We start from the raw sequence: 23,069 nt of genomic DNA, 5'->3' as shown, positions 1-23,069 counted from the left end.
AAGGTTTGCAACATCAGGGCCTATGCTAGGTGGCTATGTGGTGCGTAGCTATTGAAGAACTTTCAGTTTGATAGTTGCTTGCAGGAAAGGGCCACAAGCTAAAGTTCTGGCTAACCAGACGTGGCAAGAAGTGCATTATAACTAAACTGACGACTACTCTTGTTGCAGTGTTCACTGTCATTGGGAGATAATATACCCAGAGACTGGCAAAACAAACTGAAAGACATCCAGTTACAAGGAAGATATTATTACTTCACATATCTATATTACTGTTCAATTGCAAAATACGTCAAACTGCACATATATCCTCAGCAAACACTCAACAGAACAAGCTGTACTGACTTGACCTGCTTTTCTTAAAGAAAAGCTTGCTTCTCTAAGAAAAGCAAGTCTCCTTTAGCAAATGCCAGCTGCTGTGGGCTTTAGTGGCTTTCAGGGCATTAATCAGATTTTGCTGAGCCCAGTAGATGTAGCCCAGTTGCGTATCAAAAGTTATCTGCTCCTCCCATTAAATATCACATATAAAGGAGTGTGGATACTCAGTAGCCTGAAAGCTTATTTTTCTTTCAGTAAGCCTGAGGACTGAGATTTACCACAGAGTTTATTTAAATAAGAAAAGCTATAATTAGGTAATAACTAAAATGGAATTATCCTTATTTTCCTTTAAGAATATGGACATATGTAAAAATAAAACCATAGTAATGAAACCAAGGTAACTACAGCTTTAAATAGTTACTGAACTATTTTTCATCCAGGGTGACTTTCAACTCTACCCCTAGATGTTTAAACATGTTCCACATTTTCAGAACAAGAAATGGAAACAAATTAATGAAACACTTTAAGTCACCATTAAGCCTTTTCATATTCTTAAGTAACTTTGGATTAGGAACATAACCATGACTTCTAAACCAGCTTCCACACTAGTGCAAACTCCTCCAGAAAGAGGAGATGGGCAAAATCAGACAGGGTTGCAAATTTTACAAAATGGTGACATGATGCTTAGAAAGACTGCAGGAAGATAAATCTGTAACTAATGATAAAGGAAAATAGGTAAAATAGATTAAAATTTTTTTTAGGACTGATAACTCTATGCCACTATCTTAACAGAAATACATTTTAATAGCATATTATTCTTCATAATAATTCATATTATTAAAATCAACTAATTTTTTATTAAACAGATGATGATCATTCAAAGAGGGGCATACCAATTCTTTGAACCAATTAGTAATTCTGCTTGTGCTTCAGCAGGTACTGTACATTTCCATTGCCAGGAAATTTTATCCTAGTCCAAGGATAATCCTGGCATTATCACCCTAAATGAGATTTGTGCAGGCAAGATACATTAATCCTGTTAGAACGAGCTCAAGAGTTTTACAGACACATGTGGATTTGCAGAGGTTACAAGTTGTGATGGTTTCTGAGTGACCTCAATTTCAGAGAGAAAAATCTCCCAGAAAAGAATGTCCCAGTTTGGGGAGGGGAGAGTAAGATAAGCTGATAAAACTTCTAACCATTTTTACATGCATTGATTTGCTCACTTTTCAAAGTTAATGAATAGTCTTAGAGATCTCTACTTCTTATTTTACATATATGGAAGAAATACCATATACCAATAGCAATGGCAGAATTTTCTGTTTTACTAAGGGCCATTTTTGCATAAATAAAAGTATTGTACTGCTATAAATATTTATTACATTTCAAAAGGTAGAAAAATTTAAATTATTTTTAATTTGTTAAAAATAACCTATTTACAGCTGTGGTATTCAATGGTCCCTATGATGAACGTGTAGCTGCTGTTTTCCCGGGAAGCAAAGATGCACTTACGTTATCTGGAATATTGCAAATTATCTTCGCATAGCATTTGTTGTTGTCTCGGGACGGCACAGTCCATTCCAGTGGCCAGAAATTACTATGGTACACCTAGAAATACAACACAGGTTAAAAAAAAAGTTGTGTAATTTCACAGCAGAGAGCATGATCATCCAAAAACTGCCACACTACCTTTAATTTGCCTCATCTACCTCCAAAGGCAGAGCTTTACTACCGACTGCAATTGCTTTTGGAAATCACACATGTAAAAACTCTCAATTGTGACACAGCACAAGGATGAACCGTTAACTAATAACTCTTTGTTAGCAATCAGCCATGCACGTAGAATTTGGAATACTTGAGATCAGGGTAAGACTCTTTCCCCTTGATGAACACCAAAGAAGGAAGCCTCTACAAAACAAGTGCTAGTGTCACCCAATAATTAAAAAAAAAAAAAAAAAAAAAAAAAAGAAGCCATAAGTGTATTACACTTCCAGGATGCAGTTCACCATGCTCTCATTAAACTAGACAAATACAAGCTTCCCTCACGGACAACTGTATTGTCTCTGGGTCTACCCAGGATGAAGGCAAAAATATTTCTCAGAGCAGAAAAAGGGAAGAAATAGCCTCAGAGCCTGGGTTTAGGAGAGATCAGGGCAGGCTTTTTGCATGCTTTCTTAGATTATGTATCACTGCAAAATGGAAAGTACATTTAAAAAAAAAAAAACCCAAACCACATTCTTCTGTCTGCCCTAGCCAACATCACTGGACAGATTCCTAACTGCAGACAAGGTTGCTCACCCACCTGTATAGCACGTATCTCAGAAAAAGACAGGGTGTTTTGAGGCACACTTCTACCCAGAACCCTCAACAGCTCCCATTACAAGCTAACCTCAGGTTGATTACTATTTGAAAGAAGTTTTTAATTGATCACAACTCCAGTAAAAATATGTCCCTTCACAAACTAGGAGAGACAGCTCAATGTTTTTCCATAGTAATAGGGTTACAAAGCATTTATTAGCATCACTATCTGAAACTGAAATTTAACAGGTCTGAATGACAGATGCAACTCAATAATCCTACTGAAGCTTGCAAAAGCCAATATGGTGACATGATAGAGAGGTCAGAATAAACTAAATTAGGACTTAGCCACAATACAAATACTTCTGGATGCATATTTTCAAAAGTGGCTTTGAAAATGCAAAAGTACATTTTCCACAAAGAAAGGTCCAGTGTTACACATGTAACAGCAAGAATTTGACTCAATAACAAAAATTTGACTGTGTCTATACAAACTTTGTGGGGAGAACAGAATTTAAACCCTTGCCCTGTAGTCAGGTTAACAGTACTCGACACACTGCCATTTTAAGTCATATTTACTTCTTTTCTCCACAGTCCAAGTCAAAAAATATAATTGACAAAGCTAAGAGGGAGACAAGTTCTTAACTTTATGAGCCACCACTTATCTGCTTATTTCCCCAAATAATGCTCCTCGGGTGATCTTCATGGGACATAAAAGTTCAGTTTATTGTCAGACTCCCTCCCCTCATGCTTTCTGTAATGTGGTCTGTACAGTATTTTGTAAGAACAGCCTTAGGCACTAAGTGCTTACATATGTCTAATTTCACTCTTGACCAGCAATCCCAGTGAATGAAAAGGGATCACTCACGTGAGTAAAATTAAGCACATACCTCCTTGCATAGTCAAAATAAACAGGAAAAATGAGCATAACAACATTTGGCTTTATAAAGTAAAAACCACCATGGCAAGGAATTTGCCACACTGCAGCTACAAAAAGCTCCACTTTGACATTAAAACCAATGTATTACTTGCAACACATAACCAGCTTTAATTTATCCTGAAGTATTTGCAGACACAAAGAAACCTTTTTTTTTTTTTTTAACCAAATATTCCACCTTCAAGCCCTGTTTGCCAAAAATAGAACGTATTTGCAACTAGAGCTACTGGAATTGGGGACTATTTTTATAACATGTCTAGAACTGCCAAGGAAGACAAAAATGTACCTAGTCACCTCCTGCCCTTACATCAGGACACAGAATGCTGTTTTAATTGACTCTCAACATTATTTTAAATTACAAACTGGGAACTTAAAATCCAGATGAAACTAAGGCATTTACCTCAATGTTTTCCTCCCCAAACTTCTCCACCGCAGTCTCTTCAGAATACCCACAGGCTCCATACTCCAAAGGAGTGAATACAGTGGTTGGAACATTCACATAGTCACACTGTGTGGCATTCAAAACAAACAACAAAACCACACAACATCAGTAATAATATCAGCAGTCTGAAATTCAGACAGGAAGAAAAGCTGGGTTATTCAGAATTCTGAAAGCTATTTTTTTTTTTAATTAAAAATTTTGTTTTAAATTAAACTACAGATTTGGTGTTGTCCCTCTCAGAGGTGTTAACTAGAGGAAGAACAGAAAGACAATTTAAAGCCACACTGACATTAACATGCATAGATTAAAAGGAAGGGGAAATTCAGTGCCCTGTTTTAAAAATGTACCAGATTAAAGGTCTGGTACATTTTAAAAACAGACAAAAAGTAGACTGTTCAACTGCCTCTACAAAGCATGCTATTTTTAGCTGGGAATGCTGCAAAGAAAACACCACCATCAAAACCCATCATCTTTTTTATCAACTCTGGCCTAGGCGATGCCAAAGAACCAAAGACATGAACTACAGCCATTTGAGGGGACAGCTAGAACTAGAGCTGATACTGTGTGCCTAATCACATACCATAAGAGGCAAACACTGACCCCTGACTTCACTGGAGCTTTACAGTGTTCCAGAGGTTCCCTCTCTGGGGAACCTCTGGGCCTGACCATCCTCACTGTAAAGAAGTTTTTTCTTATGTTTAAATGGAATTTTCCCATGTTTCAGTTTGAATCCATTGCCTCTCATCCTTGCACTTTATACCAGTGAAAAGAATCTGGCTCCATCTTCTTTATTCTCTACCTTCAGATATAAATACACGTTGATATAAGAGCCTCCCAAGCCATCTCTTCCGCAGGGTATAAAAATTCCCAGCCGTCTCAGCCTCTCCTCATGTGCCAGATGCTCCGGTCCCTTAATCACAGTCACAGCCCTTTGCTGGACTTGCCCTATCCTTCTTGTACTGGGGAGCCCAAAACTGGACACAAAATGCAAACCCACCTCACCAGAGCCAAGGGGAGGGGAAAAGGTCACTTCCCTCCACCTGCTGGCAATGCTCTGCCAGAACGCATCTGCAGGATGCAGCCCAGGATGTCACTGGCCTTCTTTGCCATGAGGGTACATTGCTGGCTCACGGTCAAGTTGTCCTCCAGACCCCTGGAGGCTTTCTCTGCACAGCTGCTTTCCAGCTGGTGGGTCTCCAGCCTGTGCTGGAGCATGGGGTTACACCTCCCCAGGCGCAGGACTTCGCACTTCTCCTTGCTGAACTTCATGAGATTCCTGTCAGCTCATTTCCCCAGCCTGACGAGGTCCCTCTGAGTGACAGCACAAACATTGGGTGCATCAGTCACTTCCCCCCAGTTTTGTATCATCTGCAAACTTGCTGAGGGTGCACTCTGTCTCATTCTCCAGATCATTAATGAAGATGTTAAATAGTATTGGACCAAGTAGCCAACCCTGGGGCACACCACTAGTGACTGGCCTTCAGCTGGTCTTTGTAATGCTGGTCACAGCCCTTTAAGCCTGGCAGTTCAGCCAGTTTTCAATCCACCTCACTGTCCACTTACCTAGCCTGTACTTCATCGGTTTGTCTATGAGAATGTTATGGGAGACAGTGTCAAAAGCCTTTACTACAGTCAAAGTAAACAACATCCACTGCTCTCTCCATATCCACCAAATTAGTCATTCTGCCATAGTGTCCTGGTTTCAGCTAGGACAGAGTTAATTTTCTTCCTAGTAGCTGGTATAGTGCTGTGTTTTGGATTTAGTAGGAAAATAATGTTGATAACACACTGATGTTTTTAGTTGTTGCTAAGTAGTGTTTATACTAAGTCAAGGATTTTTCAGCTTCTCATGCCCAGCCAGCAAGAAGGCTGGAGGGGCACGAGAAACTGGGAGGGCACACCGCCAGGACAGCTGACCCAAACTGGCCAAAGAGCTATTCCATACCATATGACATCATGCCCAGTATATAAACTGGGGGAGTTGGCTGGGAGGGGCGGATCGCGGCTCGGGAACTAAGTGGGCATCGGTCAATGAGTGGTGAGCAATTGCATTGTGCACCACTTGCTTTGTATAGTTTAATTCTTTTAGTATTACTATTGTCATATTATTATTATCATTATCATTGTTTTTCATTCCTTTCTGTCCTATTAAACTGTCTTTATCTCAACTCACGAGGGGTTTTTTTTTCTGATTCTCTCCCCCGTCCGAGGGGTGGGGGGGGAGTGAGCGAGCGGCTGCGTGGTGCTTAGTTGCTGGCTGGGGTTAAACCACGACAGCAGGATGGTCATCTCTATTTAATTTCGAGTAATTTGAATTTCTACGGATTTCAACTCTAATTAATTTCCTTTGTAACTGGGGATCAACTAAGATGCTGCTTACTATTCTTTCCCCACCTAACCATTCATTACGTTTCATACAATCACCCTTTCCAGATTTGTTAGAACAGCAATGTAAGCCAGGATCCCATCTAAGTAGTTACTCATTTCTTGGAATCACTGAAAGAGATGATGCTTTCTTTGGCAGCATAAGGATTTTCATACCTTGAGAGACAGTTATCTGGCATAAAATGTAAATTAAGACATATCCGTAGTATCATAGCAAGAAAAAAATTCTGGCTCCAGCTACGGTTTTCTTAAACTTTGCCAGGCTGATGTAATGACATTAGGCGCACTGATTCAGGATTCTGTTACCACAATACCTGCCAACCTAAAATAAACAACTCAATCAAGCTCTAAATCTGGCCGACAGTTGAACTTGATATGAATACAGCAGGCTTTAAAAGAGAAAAACCTTTATGCTCATGCCCTATGGTTATGAAGGTGAGACAAGCACCCACATCAATGGTGCTTGGATAACAGTTCTTTAAGGCACTCTCCTTTCCTCCTGGTTTAAAGATAAGGTGTAAATGAGTACCCATGCTACTCCTATTTTGGACTAGCATAACTTGACTGAAACCCACAATTGCACTAGTATGAAAAGTAAACACTGAATTGATGAATTCAACTTCTCAGATATAAGTACGTGCTGATTTATTCGCACATTTGATCTTCCTTTGCGTCTATATTCAAGCAGAACTATGTATTACATTGAAAAGATATGGATGAGAAGTGAAAAAATTAGTGGAAACAACATTGAAAATGAAGAGCATCACAAACCCCTATTACACTCTATTTAGGGACCGTAGGTAGGTTTAGTAAACTGCCTATGAATTAGAGTTAAAGCATTTAATGGGACAGGAACGATTGCTGACTTTTAGGGAAGGCGGTAGAGTTAAAAACAAGTTAAATGATCTCAGTTAATTTTACTATCATTATACTCTGAGAGAAAAAAAAAACCTCTTAATAGGAAAAAACCAGACTACTACTTAATCCATAAGGTATTAATTTCATCCTACACAATTAGCAGAACATATCTGCAGTAATATCTTTGCAAGGGGAAAATTAAAGTGATCATCAAAGCTAATCCTTAAAAGCCTACTGAGTTTTCCATAAACAAGCAGACTTGCTCGCTGCCCTTAGAAGTAGAGCAATGACAGTGTTTTGTGGCAACTGGTTCCTTACCTTGCTGGTTGCCCCAGCATAAAGCCTTTGAACTAACAATCTTCCTGCCTGGATTGCCACTGGTGTGAGTTCCAGCTTGTCCTGCAGTACATCTCCAACAGCATAGATATACGGCACGTTTGTTTGCTCCTCATCGTTGACAGGAATTTTTCCTGTTCTGCAATTTGAATTAACAAGAAAAAAGATCTAAGTGTTCTGCTGTGAAGACTGGAGGCGTAAATAACCTCGCAGGAGTTAGGCCCTTTAGCTTTAAGAGAAAGACACATATTTGAAGTATGAGGGAAAGAACTCATATTCACAATCTTACAGTCTTGGGCAAGAATGTAAAGTAGTGCATATTTGACCAAAACTACAGGAATTTACACACTGGATAAGGAGGTAGCCTGTGAAGTTGCAGTTCATCTCCTGAATCAATTCTTTGGTGAGGCATAAATCCTTTCCTCAAACACGCTCTACTACCAGCTGCGCTGTGTACTGGCAACCTTGAGGAATGACAGGAAGAGACATTCTCCCACTCAAGCTGTAGGACAAAAGAATTTCTCCACTACTGAAATTCCAGTCCAGTGGCTGAAGCAGTTTCTATAAACCTACCCTTCAGGCTTCTACACAGAGACAGGTCAAGCTGTTAGACACCCTACTTATGGGACAGCCAGCAAGCTTTTTAGCTATAAGTGTATTGAGCTAATGGAAGTTTTTAATTATTAATATTTCCTACTTCATTAATAAATGAGATAGTGCAGTAATCACTGCAGGAAACACATGTAACAGGGAAACCTAATCAGACAGGCACAGAAACACACAGTTACTTGAGGGCCCAGCAGTGATTCCCATATTAAAATCCAACTTTCTCAATTTTGCTCGTTAACAAATACACAGTTTATGCTAATAATTTTATAGTTCATTCTGTTAAGCTAGTAATAGGTGTCCTGATGTCAGAAAGATGTGTACTGTTCTATAAGACAACGTGGGTCTGCCAATTTTGAGTGGACCAAAATTTCCACTTATTTAGAACATCGCAACAGTTCCTTTCAGCAACATCAGTCACTGTGTTCATATATAAGCTGCCTTCTGCACTGTTTTTTCATAGATTACCAAGTCAAGTTCATGGTCCTGTGTCTTTTCTTCAAAGGGAAGATCGTCTAGGCCCCACATGCCTAGAAGATATTTTAGTTACGAACATTGAAAATGTTACTGATAGCTCCACTCCCTGGTGCAACGACCTCACTACATTAAACATGAAATGCTCCTCTACAGGACACAGACCGTTCCCAAGGGTTGCTCTATGGCAAAAAATAAACTCCTCCAAAACCTAAAACACATCACCAACTCCAACTGTGAGTTTAAGGAATGCTACTTTGACCTTATATTTCAAAATAAACATATAGTAGCATTTACATTAAAAATGTAAACAAACCCCACCACACTAAAAGCCTGTATGAACAAACGGATCTCTGCCCCAAGAGTGGCAGAGAGAAAACCAAGGGGATGGCAATAAGAGAGTACAAGGAACAACTGACAGATCCCAGAAAGCCCCGTCACTGGAAGAAGCTGAGACTGACCTGTGAACCTACACAGAATGGAACAGACACTTTTGACTCCCAGCATTTAGGAACTGACATTTCAAAATCAAAAAAGCAAACGTGGTAGTACTATGGGAGAAGATGCAGCTATCTGCTATGTAGTCTCCTATCCAAGCGTATGCAAACAGGAAACAAATTTTTCCTCAAAGGATTTGAATATCTATGCACCGCTACCATTGCAACAGTAAATGACACAAGCTCAGTAGTGAGTGGTATACAGACATCTGTCCTTACTTTTCATTGATCTTCACTCCAACTTTGTCCAAACCAATTTTTCTTGTGCATGCATCTCTTCCGATTGCTAGCAACACCTGCAAAACAGCAATGCACGTTACTGATTTTTTAAAACCTCAAAAGTGCATTTGCATGTGGCTATCTTATTTTCATTATATACTAAGGATTAGTATCTAAGGCTTGGTCACATTAAGATGAATACGCTTGTTACCCATTGTACATTCATAGAGTTCAAGACAAGCCACACCACCACCATGACCTAACAATACCAGGTTTTAATGGTAAGATTAAATACAGCCAAATAGCTTTCCCTGGAAAAATACCCCAAGAGTATTCTAAACAAATAGGTTACAGTCAGATTCTTTATTTCCTCGCACTTTTATACCAAAGTGTTATACCATATCCCTACCAGAGCAGGTGACCCCAAAATGCTCCATAAGGAAAGGGCTCTTTAGGAAGGAAACTCAGATGCCTGGGCAAATAAAAAGGCCATAAAATAATCTTTTGTTTTGATCAGAAAATATCATTTACTTATATAGGATCTCAGCCAAGTCACTGCCAAAGAATATTATTTGTTGAATATTATTTGTTTGAACATTTGTTCAGAATGATGGACAGACCAGGCCAAATTCTTACCCATCCTATCAACCTGGCTACCTTAACAGGCAAAACAAGTTCCAGCCTTTACTATAACAAGGAGAAGTGCTATGTGCTTTGCAGTCTTGGATAACTGCCCAGGTAATTACACAATGCTTCTCATACGAGAACTCAGAACTCTGCTGAAGGAATCTGAGATCCACTTCAAGTCTCTCAGATGATCAAGCATGCCAGATCTTCAGAGCTGAAGGTCTTAAAATGCATCACACGCAGCTCATAGCTTATATGAGGAGTGACAGCATTTCAGTGAAAGATGTAGTAGCAATAAGAAATCAGAAGTTTCCTTAATGAAAAGATAGCACTGATTTGCTAGCTAAAAAGCTTTCACTACTATGGACCGGGAAAAACAGTATTACAACATTGTGCAACAGCACTGTTGTTAAACTTTCCCATATTAGCCCTCAGATGCAGAGGCATGTCCTTGTTATGGGATGACTGATGCACTATACAGGTAAATGAGGTCACTGGCACACAGTATTTGCAGTCTAAAATCCCAGGCTGGCAAATGCTTGTCTTTATGCGTTCTGTGTAGTCCCAAATACTTTATTCACAACCTTTTTTTTTTTCCTTTCAGCATCAAGGCCTAAGAAAATGAGCGGAGTGAAGGGTGACGGAAACAGTCTGTCAAACATATAATGGCATACCTGCACACTGCAATTTTACTGTTTTAAGTGTGTAATGAAGTTCCCTGACTGACTTGCCACAGGGCGTTAGTTGTTTTTGTGAAGATGCTGTGTCAACAATAGGTCTTGAGAAGACATGACACTTGTTTGTGTAGCTCTTGCACAGACCATTGTTTTCTGCTAACTCCAGAACATGCTTTAGTTACTATGAAAGCTATTATAAATCATTACTTATCGTTTATGACAAATATCCCACTGGGGAAAAATCCTGCAACTGATTCCACATGACCAAGCTCATCTACATCCCTAAGCTAAGAAACAGGTTTCAAAAGCATGGAAGTGATTTGGCAGGACATATGGGACTCATGCCCATGGATTCTGGGACTTTTGTCACATTAATTACCTGTTGATTGTGTGCAATTAACATATTGTAATGATTAAAATAATTTTTAAAAATCTCAACTATGGATAAAAACACCTCACAAAATCTCAACATTAAATGGAAGGCTATTTCACATTCTTCATGTATATAGACAGGACTCACAGTATTGTATTCCCCTTCAATTATTTGGTTCCCCTTTGTGGACTTGGCTATAACTTTCAGTCTTCCAGGAGTTCCTTCCTCAATCTGCTCAACCTACAACATTTTGGGAACGAAAAAAAAAACCCAGAAAAAAGAAAAAAAGAAAAAAAGAAAAAAAGGGTTTAGTTTCAAATAAAGATATGCAAATGTATCTTTGTCCCACCACATCTTATCATTGAGACTATGACCTAAATTTAAGCATTTATTCTAAAGATATTTTCACCTTTCTCTAGATTTATGATTACTACTTGCATATTTAAACATTTTGTTTTATCTCTATGTATTTATTCTTATGACCAACACAGTATGACCTCATTTCTGTTTATAAAAGTTGGTTGATAGCTAAGTTCTTGTCCAAGCCCACCATGTGAGCTGCTGGTATCAGCTGGGGACAGAGGAGGTGAGGAGGAAGGGAACTCTTGCAAGACTTGGAAACACCATCAGAGATTTTCTCCAACTGCACCTAGAGGACCATCGTGCCTTCCATCCATGGGAAGCCACTGTCACAGCCCAGCCCTTAGCAGTACAGGCATTTGCCCTGTTTCCATGACATTAGTCCGACGTATAAAGCTACCACGGCCTTGCAGAAGAGGGCAGCAGCTGGCTCTCTAAATGGCTGAAAAAACACCATCAGCTTAAGAAAAAAAACCTCTTCAGAGTTCCCCAGAGTCAGCTGAAATAAATATTCCTAGTTTTAGCTATGGATCCAGCTGCACACTGTCTCTCAAGTAATGCAGCAGCTTACTGTCTATCCTAGCAAAGCAAAGCAAAAAAAAGGCAAAGGTGAATCTTTTTGCAACTGTGCCCTTTGTTCAGAGTAATGAAAAATGAAGGTTTATTTAAAACAAAACAAAACCCAAAATATACACCCTTCCACACACACACCCCCATATACCAGAAAACAATAAAGCAGAAAGAGCAATAGCACTGGCTTTTTTTCCAAACACTCCTTTTTCCTCTGATAAATAAATCAACTAAACAAGTGAATGGAATTTGAAGCTACATAGGTGGGTTATTTTTTGTCCTCATTAATATTCACTGGACTGAGAGGAAAGGACTGGATATCCTCAGCTACAGTCCTCCCCTTACCCTCCCAGGAAATGGCAAGGTGCCTGGCTGCTTCCTATGGCTGGCTGTACATACAAGAGTCATGTAAGTGTGCAACACTTAACTTAATTCTGGGAAATTTTAGTGTTCTTTCTACAGATGAAAAAGTACTTTTCAACAACTGCCCTAGTTCCTACTTCATATTCAGTATTCAGAGACAGAAAAAGCAAAGTTTCTGACAAAGTTCTGTCTTCCTCTGTCCTTTATTTTTTTTTAATTTAAAAAAGCCCAAACCTTCTGTGCCATCCTACCAACTTTAAAGGATCACTGTGTTAAACTGCTTCTGTTCAAAGGCAGCGTTATTTATAATAATTCATCTTCTGTCTTCAAACATCCCAACGAAGGGTTTTAATAAGCACAACATGCATAACTTCAAAAACAATGTTTGAAAGAGATGAGAAGACCTGCTAAAAAACATATCCAGCAATTTAAGTTTAAGGATATTCTCAACTAGGAACAGGGCCAAATATTTTATTCCCATTGAAATCAAAGACATGTAGTGAAGGGACAGGGTAAAATACACAAAAGGGCATTCTGTGACTAGGGTGATGGACTGCTCTTCACAGGGAGCATCTGGAGGAGCCCGCTTGCCATTTAGTTGAAATGATCTGCTTGTAAAAACAGCTTCCTTCTTTCTCATCCCCCATTAGAGCCCACAAAAAGCTATGTCTGAAACAAAAGCTAGAGAATCATCCCTGCTTTTCAAACGACATAGGATTTCTGCAACGCAGACATGCATAAAAACAAAATTCCTTGAAACAAGCACTTTGACTTCTCACAGCAAATCTCTTACACTCTGTGAGAGAGGGTCAGATCCACAGTGTGGTAACTGGCAAGAGCATTTTTTAAGCTACTCTTGATAATGCTAAGGGTGAAAATGAGCAGTGTTCACTGGATTTAATGCTTTAATCCCCAAAGTGTTAAACTTGGTAACATGCTGGCTTAATGCCAAATTGAAAACTGCTTAACACATTATTTCCCATTTTATAATTAAGCACTAATTATTGTGAAAAAAACATTAAGAAAAATAGTCAGCACCCTCTGAAGTCTTTGATAAGGCAATTTTACATTAGAAAAGCTCCAGAGCTTATCTAATCTGCTTTTCAACCTGAATTTGCCTGTACGTATACATAACTAGCTGCACAAGTACTCCTAGTGAATTCAATGAAAATTGAGCAAGTATTTAAGGACTCTGCCAAGTAAAGGTTATAGATGGATACTTCTAAAGCCCATTTACTTTTCTGGATAGTCAACTGGTCCTGGGCACATGAGCAGTATCTGATGGCTGAGAATTTGAGAACTGACAATGAAAAACATGACCATTTGTGACGCACTGGCCCTGATCTTACAGGAAATTAGGTACCTGCTTAATTATGAGCCTGCAAGAAGTTTCACAGATTTCAGGACAACTGCTGAATTTAAGTATATTCAACATTTGCAGGACCAGGATGAGCAGGAGTAACAACATTTTTAATGCAACATATACTAACCCATCTAATTCTGATAAAAACATTGAATTATGGAATCCCACAAAATTTTAATAGTAAGGCTAAATTGTACCTTGCAATTACTTAAGATTCATGGACTTACTCAGTTTAAAACAAAAATCAACCCATACTATATCACAGCAGATCCTGTATTGTAAATTCAAGTTTTGTACTCACTAAAATAATTTGCATCTTAAAACATTATGACAGGTATATTGCAATCAATTCTAGTCATGTACCACTTTGAGCCTACCTTGATCAGCACAAACTCCCTAATAAAGTTGATTCCATGTTCTTCCATATATTCGCCAATTCTGTTTGCCATATCCTGGTCAAATCCTCTTAAGAGGATGGATCTCACCATTACAGTGACTTCTAATCCAAGACCTGCAAGAAATCCTGCACATTCCAAGGCAACGTAGGAAGCTCCAACCACCAGGGTTTTCCCTGGACAGTAAGGCAGAGAGAAAAGATCATCACTGGTAAAAAAAGAGGGGAAAAAAGACAAGAAAGTTAGAGACAACCAGAAGAATGTATTGTGCTTTATATTTATCTAATTTCTTCTGTAAGAATAAGACTTTATTCCTGTTCCTGCCCACTAAAAAAACCCAACAACTTAATTTTTTTGGAAATTCAGCTGGAATACAAGATCAGTACATGACAGATTAAAAAGTTCTAATTAGAAGTACACATAAAAAAAGAGCATGAAAATTCTGAATCACCACAAAAATTTTGAGGTTTTTTACAGAAACTTATGACAAATTGTTAAAAAAAGGTAGGTTGTTTTTTTTTCTCTGAATCTTGCTTCAAATACTTTGCTGCAAATTTTAGCTCCTGGGAGCTGAAAGAAAGAGGAAGGGGTTCAGCTTTAAGATAAAAATACCATCTTCACTTCTTTGAAGACTTATCCTTTTGCTAAAGCATTACACACAGTGCCAAATATACACAGACAATAAAACAAATTAATGCAAACCACAGTAACAGGCAGAGACAGAAATACAAAATTATGGAAAACATGTTTATTTGCCTGCTTTCCATTTCTTTCAACTGCTACATCAAGCTACATCAATTCTATCACACTTTGGACCTAGACTATAAAACCAGGGCTTCTCAAGGAAGCAGGGATTCATGGAGGCATCACGCTTGCTCAGCAGAGACTTAGACAGAGTTTGGCAATGCAATTCTCCAAAGATTTAAATCTAAAATAAGTGTCTCTTTCTCAGCCAGCAACTGCAAAGGCTAAACAAAGATGCTCTCTGCAAATGTGGTGGTGGAATAAAATGTGATTGCGTAATTAAAGGCTACATCATAGTTCCTATCCCCCAGGGATCCCAGTGAAGATTACACAGACAGCCTCAATCTGATAGTCTTTAACTCTGGCATTCCTGACTCTTCCACCTTAATGTTATTTTAAAGCACCACTTTACAGGCTATGTTATCTGTTACCTTTAATTTCACTACTACTTATTAGAAGGGAAACATACAACATGGTGTTTTGGTTTCACAGGGATTATGCCAGTTATTTATTTCATTGCTATAGGTTTGCAAGCCTGTAATTCCAACCTCTGCTTCTACATTAAGTAACTTAAAAGTTACTCTGATATGAAAACACATTTCATCTGCATATCACATTTTTTTTTCAAAATTGTGCTAGAATTGCTTGGTCTTATCAATTAACCAGACATTTGAAACCGGTTTTCCCAAAAGTTGAATTAACTTCACTGAGTAGCTGGAAAAAAATTGGGTTGAGTTTCAAGACCACCCCAATGCATGAAGACAGACACATGTCTACCAGCTTCACAACAACTGCTTCGCAACTCCCGCTCTCCTTGGTATTTGAGCAGGGAGGTTTCTTCCAAGCAGACTGGGCTCTTCATTACCAAAAAAACTTGAGTATGTGAACTGAAAGACCACAAGGAATAAAGAGGAAGTGGGTGTACTGGTAACTGGGGCAGAGCTGATGAATTAATTTTATGATGGACACCCAAATGATTTACGGTATTCTCAGTTACTGTTGTTATCAGCCAGAAACAGAACCACCCTAGCCAGCCACCCACAGTCCTGTGGTGTCTACTAGACACCAATGTTTTTGGCACCTTAAAATCTGTCTACAGCCACTCTCCTGTGCTTACTTTCCCCTAACAAAAAGTTACATAAGAAAGAAAACCAGCAACCAAGCAGCCCTGCTCATGCTTCATCACTTTCTCTTACAGGTGAAGCATTTACAGACGGTGAACGACTTCATATTCCTCCCTGTTTTTACCTGCTAATGCAGTATTCCTTGTCTCCAGGTATACCCAGGTAGCGTGGTCGTTCACCGGTGGCAATGAGAAATCTCTCAGCCGTGTACAGCTTCTCAACTCCTCTTTTATTTGTTGCCTGTGGACAAAGTATTAGTCCAAAGTAAGTATTTCGCAGTCCTACCAAGGGAAAAATTACTCTATTTGAAAAGCATCTCTATTCAGAAAGTACTATAGGAAGACCCAGCAAACATGGCTAGGGAGTACCTTAACTGTGTGTGGCCCGACAAATTCTCCGTATGCATTCTCATACGTGACTTTCTTCTCTCTCAGTGCAACCCGATAGCCCCAGTTCAGTGAACCAATGTAATTCTGAACAGATTCTGTCATAGTCATCCAGTTGTGTTCAACTGTTAGAAACAAAAGAGAAAGGTTCATCTTTCAGTCTGTGAGTTGTTCTTCTTCCATAGCGAACCTTGTATTCTCAGACAGATTTTTTTCACGACCCAGTCACCTTTGTCTTATTCCTTTTTTATTCCAGAGTAACTCTACTGAAATTCAAAGAATTACATCAGTGTAGACAACATGAGAGGTCACAGTGGAACAGATACGACTTAAAACATGGAAAATTTAGACTTACTGCATTATCGATAGTTTTCTATTGGCACATGCTGTCAGCAGGTGACATTGCTCAACAAATGAAGACTATGCATCTCTGGGAGGTGCCTCTGCATGTTCCCCACTACAGGATTACACCCTAATAAATCCCAACCTATAACCATGCACATTAGAGCTAATACAAAGTAAAATGAATCTTCTTATGTAGTAGTGACAGAGACTGAGGGAAAGGAAATCCTTGCCTGCAATTACAAGGAAGTTTCTAACAGGGGACATTCTGGGGTATTCCCTTAGATGTTGTGTTACATTCAGAAATGGAGTAGTATCTTATTGCTTTTATTCACACAGCAATCTTATCAAATACTAACATGATCAGAAGCTATTAATAAACAGATCAAACGCTGGAAGGCAATAAGCCCCGTGGCTTTAGACTTGAAAAGCACTTAAGTTTATGTGTAATCTCTCTGAAGCTGCCTCACATTGTTAAAGCCAGCGCATGCTTAAGTGCAACAAGCACTTGATTGTGAAAAGAACCTCTGGATTTTCAGCACAAATGACAAAACTGCAAAAAAGTGTTCTCTACCTTCTTCTGTAAACTGCCATCCAAATTTGCGTGAATCTTGCAAGGCTTGTCCCAGTAAAGCTGCCTGGTGCATCAATTTTTTAGGTATACAGCCCACATTTACACATGTTCCTCCAAGACCTGAGAAAGAAACAGAATGTGTTTTTCACATCAGTGTGGCTGATCTCAAAGGAGAATCAGAGCCTCTGAGTAAAGCTCCTTTGTAACAGGTTTGCAATGAAGAGAAATTTACCCCATGAGTTTCCCAGAGGCGTAGGCGTGACAAAGTCCAGCACCATCACTTTCTTTTCATATTTGGCAGCCTCCTGCAAAACAAATTAAATAAGACACGTATCTAAATATTAGAGGTTAAATCTGGAGTAGATGATAACATCATGCACTGCTGAAAAGCTTTGTGACTTTTAATTAAGTAATAATGAATGATTTGCAAGGGAACAGCCAGACAGTCATTAATCTTCTGAATTAATCTGTACACTCAGTAGGAAAAAAAATAGGCATTCATCCTGCTACACAACAGCACAGCACCAGTTGATACACAGAAGACTCTGGGAGTCAAACCTCCTCTTCTCTCCTCCATCCTGTCAGTTTGTTCACACTATTTCCCAACATGCCATTTACTTTTAACATATTTAACAAATTCTTCATTAATCCAGTTTTCCATTCAAAGATGGTTTCTCAAACATTTGTTTGAAACGACATCACCCGATGACATAAGCAGTTACATGGCCAAGCATTACAACTGTGCTTATCCAATCTTTTTTCTTGTAGTAGAAGGGAACACTCGATTTTGAGTACCATCTGTAGTTGTCAGGATCAGCTCTTGCTCTTCAAGCTAGTCAACCTGCAGCAAGTTGACTTTACTGTCAGGATGTGCAGATGTCATCCAGACTAGAAAAGTGATGGTTTATTTCATGGTATTTCACCTGAGAAGTTTCATTAGCAAATCCACAATTAATGTGTGTAAATGATACTGAGAACTGGAATTTCTATACTGATTCCATTGTTCCCTCTGTGCTTTTGAAGAAAAAGGCAAAAATCGATGGCAATAACTGGTACCAGAGAAAAACACTTAAGTAAGCACTACATAGCTGAGAAACAACAATGACAGATTCCCCCACAAGATGCAGCAAAATAACTTTGATACTTGGAGTAACCACAACTGTGCTGCATCACACGATGAGTTCTTAGACATGTAAGCAATAAGGCACAGGATATTACCCTAAGGCCTTGGGTTTGGTTTGGGAGGAGCTGGACAGCCTTCAGCATTATGTTACCAGTAATACTTGTTAATCCAAATAGTTGACAATCAGAATTTCAATTTTAAATGTATCTTACTTCATGCAAAATACAAATCATATTTCAAACAACGCAGGCTGTAGACACCTTTGGAAAATATTAATGTGCTGGATTTCTGCTTGTGATAAAGGTCAAGGTTGGCCAAGAAGCTAATTTCTATTCATTAGTAGCACCTCTGAGAAAATTCCTCAGAAAGGTGCTTAGGGACTGAGATGCATTACTAATGCTCCTTTATAATGACAACTCTTATACACAGCTCAAAAGAGCTTTACTAGTGTTAGCTAACTAGAACACATGGATTCCCAAGCTTACACCCAGCTATATGCTCATGTAATACAGCACAGTATTGCATCGCCAGCTCGGTAGAGATCACAAACAGCTATAACCACTTCTGCAGGGTGATATGCCCACAGTAACAAAACCTGCCCTGTAGGCTTTCAAACCTCACTGGGTTCAGTGCAGTGCTGCATGAACACAATAAGGCTGGAGCTGTTCTGTGCGAGCTGATAGTAGTGGCCTGGCACTTTGGTCTGGGTCTGTGGTTGGGTTGCACAGAGTCAGCTTGGCAGCATTTGCACTCACCATGGAGACATGCCTCCAAAATAACAAGCTCTGAGCACAATATAGAGAGGAAAAGGAAGATGTGCACACAAAGCTGCATGTGTGCAGCATGCATTTAATCAACCTAGTTAAACTGCTGCAAACCTGACTGTAGATACCTGGAACTTGGTGCAAGAGCTGTGTAGGTGGGGTTTTTTCCTTTTGTTTTGCTTTTTAAAGCACTGTTTGTTAATTCACCAAAAAAAATGAATAATCTAACTCAGAATTTTACGTGTGTAAAACAGTTTCACTTCAACTTCATGAAACTGATTTGAAATACACACATTACTACTGATAGTGATGTTGACTTTATTGATCTACCATCTTCTGCTCCACTCTACAATCACTTGAGAACACTAAGAAGCAATATACTTTATACGCTGAGTTGAAGGAATAAGGCAATTTATCTTCCTAGCTACACACCTTTTCTGTCCCACAGCTGAAAAATGATGCAATAAACATCACTGCTGTAGCTTCACAACCTTCCATATATATACAACAAAGCAGAGCAGTCTCCTTATGGAAATTTCAACAGATGGCTTTTTATTACTGCAAACTGTTTTTGCATTACTGCAAGCTCCCTTTTACTCGTTACTCTCTCCTGTCCTAAAACATCCCTATCCTCTGAAAACCATTGTCTGCTTCTCTTTGAGGGTTCTCAGAATTTTTATAGATCTTATCTTATCTTCCATCCTACGCCATGACAATAGTGCCCCGATCGATGGGCAAGCAGTAAACTACCAAAATAGATTATGGACATACAGAACATTACAATCCACCACTCAGCACTGCATTCTTCCATTATAACAGAAGTTCTTCTAAGGGACCAAGGTTTAGTGTGAATCCAATGCTATGCTGAAGTATTTTCTCCTAATTTTCTTTCACTCCTCAGTGGCCTCCTTCACTTCTCAAGAACAAAAGAAATGCCTCCTGTCTGGAGGAATAATCCAGCTCCAGATCTTGAGCAATGAAATAGTTTTATTTCTAGGAATGCTCAATTCACTTCTAAATAGTTAATTCTACCACAGCAAGAAGAGGCAAAATATGCCTAACTACTGATGTAAAGGAGAGTTACTGACACATTAAATTTCAGCAAGTTTCAAATATTTGGGATAATGACAACTCTAAGAGCTGGTATATTCTGCACCACTGTGGATTCTTTTAATTAATTCTAGATATGCTTCTAAAAGCAATATCCTAACCAAAAATCATAAATTATTTGGCTACAGGCAGGAAGTACCAGACCCTCGAAATGAAGGGTGAGATCCTAACTCTGTTTAAGTATAGGCAACATCTCCATTTATGCAACTATACAAGTTCACAAATCACAAAATCTCCCCCCTTGTCAAGAATTAAAACAACATACGCAACTATTTCTCAACAGATACTACTTTCAGATAAAACTAGAAACCTCCTGATGTTAATTCTGAATAGTTTTAAAAACTTTCTCAATTATGAGTTGAATTTTAATTCAACTACTAATAAACACTGTTGAGATATCTACCTGCTGTTTTCCAACAGCATCATCTCCCGTTAGTGGGGACCAAGTTTCATTCTATTAAGAAGTATACCGTGACATTTTTATGTTTTTCTTCCTCAGAACATAAGGAAAAGAATATTGTATAACTGGGGCTAACCTGAAAAGAAATCCCACGGATCAGGCGGAAATGTTATGCCCCTACAGTGTTAAAGATACCCAGATCCAAGACGTTGAGGATGTCATCCACCTACTTACAAGGAAAGTATAAATCTGTATTTTCTCTCTCTTACCTTGGCAGCTGCCAGACCACCTGAGCCCCCACCAATGACAATGAGATCATAGTCGTAGGAATGCACCACCGGCGTATGCCCGTTCATTTCCAGCAGTTTCTGAAGATTGCCTTCCTTATGTGCCTGAACAGAGAAAACAAAAAGGATCAGGGAACATTAAAACATTACCCACAGCACTCAAAAATTAGTATTTTCAGCAGCAAATATTGTGATAAGGGAACATAATTTTTGCTGGCAAAATTCTCAATGCCTCTCAAACTGCAGGACAAGATCTGGAGCGAGTAAAAATCAGGTTCCTCAGCTGACGTAAATCAGTGAGTATCAACTAAAGTCATGACAAAACTTTTAAGACCAAAAAAGTATATAAAGAAACCCATACTTAGTCACTTTACAAATCTGCTCGCTTTTATTCAAGTGTTTGTACCTGCCTAACTAGGTAGGACTTGATTCAGTACTACTGGAATAGTCATGGCAAATTAAAGGAAAGAAAAAGACCCAAAGAAGGTTCCCTTCTCTTTTCATCTTAATTTTGTTCTGCATTAAGCAGCCCTTTGTGCTCAACCCATTCTACTGTTGCCTTCCTCTGAGGTTAGATTATTCCCTCTGTAAGTATAACTGCATCTACCCTAGAGACTGCTGCCAGCACAGCCATATCAGTGACAAAAATCCCCTATCCCTCCAGCAAATTACACAGCAATGTCAGCAGAAATTCAGACTGCACATCTGCCTGTAGAAAGTTACATTTTAACAATATTTCACAACCCAGGATAGCATGTTAATAGTAGAAACAAAACCTAGAAAACACCTGTGGCTGTTGTGAAGACATCCAAAAATACCTCATCTTCCTTCCTCTTCTCCTCCTGCTCCACCAGCCCAATATATACACCTACCACTGAATCTACTTCGGGCTCGGTTCCCCTTTTTTCTATTTTTCTAACACAGCCATTGGCCAGGCTCAAACTTCCTACTGCAATCAGAGTAAGAGTGAAAAAGGAGTATATACTGTATTATGATATGCAGTTTCACTTTATTCGTATTTAGGGACACAAAGTTAGAGAAAGTGTGCCGTTCTTTTCCAAAACACATCTTGTTTGCTCAGTGGCAACAGGATGGTGTGAAGCTTACAGGCAGACTAACTCCCACACAGTCATCAGACCCAACTACCAAGAACGGTATCTTTATGATGCAAATAAAGAAACCACAATACCTACTCAGGAAATTTGCTTAGATCACTACTTATATCATGCTACTTTTTTTTTTTTCTTTTAAGAAAAATGCTTTATGTTTTCACATGGATTAAGAAACTTCAGCTTTTATTCCCTACTGTTTGGTTCATTTTTCATTAGTTCTTCATAATCATTCTTCATGAAAACATACTAAAAGTTTAGATCAGACAAAGTAGATTACAACCTTCCCCTCTGAAACCACCTCCTAGAACCCTGCTCCAAAGCAGCCAGGATCTTGACAAGCTCTGCTTCCCATTTATCGGGGGAACTTGTTCATGACCATGATCCCATCCTGAGAACGAATCTCCTCCATTCTTCTCCCAACAACTACAATTTTTAAAAGAAAGCCTACATTCTTATTATTTTTCAATGTCAAAACTAAATTATAGACTTTAAAATGAATCTCCTCCTACCGTTAAAGTCTTCTCATGATCTATTTGCTTCTTCCGTACAAAAACAACTGGCTGTGAAGTTTCTGCCATTGCTTCGCACTGCCCTTCTTGCAGCTTCTGTGCTCCCTCTGTGAAATAAAGAATAAAATAACATAGTGACTGGAGAGACGTCCTTTATGAAGGCTGCACTCCTCAAGCGAAATTGTCTGGGGGAGTGGCCTGGCGGCTTCATCGCTTCCTCATCAGCGGCATGCCCATCTCAGGGGAGCGTTTCCTAAGGCAACTGATGAGTCATTTGCAACGTTAGGATGACTTGCTATATTTTTCTCTTTAATAAAATCCCATGCAAGAGTTGGCTAGGATTTCCATACTTTTTGCCAATCTAACAATATGCTTGGAACAAAGCAAGAAAATAAGATTTGCTGTGGCTAAGCCTGAAACTTCAGTCTTAAGGGAAAATGATGATTTTTACCTTTCTTGCCCAGAAAGTGATTTTCTTATGCTGATATGCTGTCATTTT

The 23,069-nt window shown here is 39.0% G+C and overlaps 1 protein-coding gene across 1 annotated transcript in view; it reads right to left on the bottom strand.

Annotated features, from left to right (window-relative positions):
• The window catches only part of TXNRD1 (thioredoxin reductase 1), a 28,175-nt gene extending 5,482 nt beyond the window's left edge, over positions 1-22,693 (bottom strand). Inside the window, exons 1-12 of the mRNA XM_050915027.1 lie at positions 22,571-22,693; positions 20,932-21,054; positions 17,498-17,570; positions 17,266-17,385; positions 16,332-16,474; positions 16,088-16,203; positions 14,078-14,303; positions 11,192-11,284; positions 9,368-9,444; positions 7,554-7,710; positions 3,951-4,058; positions 1,828-1,923 (exon numbers count right to left, since the gene is read on the bottom strand). Coding sequence (XP_050770984.1) covers positions 1,828-1,923; positions 3,951-4,058; positions 7,554-7,710; positions 9,368-9,444; positions 11,192-11,284; positions 14,078-14,303; positions 16,088-16,203; positions 16,332-16,474; positions 17,266-17,385; positions 17,498-17,570; positions 20,932-21,054; positions 22,571-22,639 — 1,401 coding nt within the window. The 5' untranslated portion in view covers positions 22,640-22,693. The remainder of the gene's footprint in view (positions 1-1,827; positions 1,924-3,950; positions 4,059-7,553; positions 7,711-9,367; positions 9,445-11,191; positions 11,285-14,077; positions 14,304-16,087; positions 16,204-16,331; positions 16,475-17,265; positions 17,386-17,497; positions 17,571-20,931; positions 21,055-22,570) is intronic.
• Between the last annotated feature and the right edge of the window lie 376 nt (positions 22,694-23,069).

Source organism: Gymnogyps californianus, chromosome 1 (genome assembly GCF_018139145.2).
Source record: "Gymnogyps californianus isolate 813 chromosome 1, ASM1813914v2, whole genome shotgun sequence".
Classification (NCBI taxonomy): Eukaryota; Metazoa; Chordata; class Aves; order Accipitriformes; family Cathartidae; genus Gymnogyps; species Gymnogyps californianus.
Note: the sequence above shows the minus strand (reverse complement) of the source record. Positions and strands in the feature narration are given on the sequence as shown.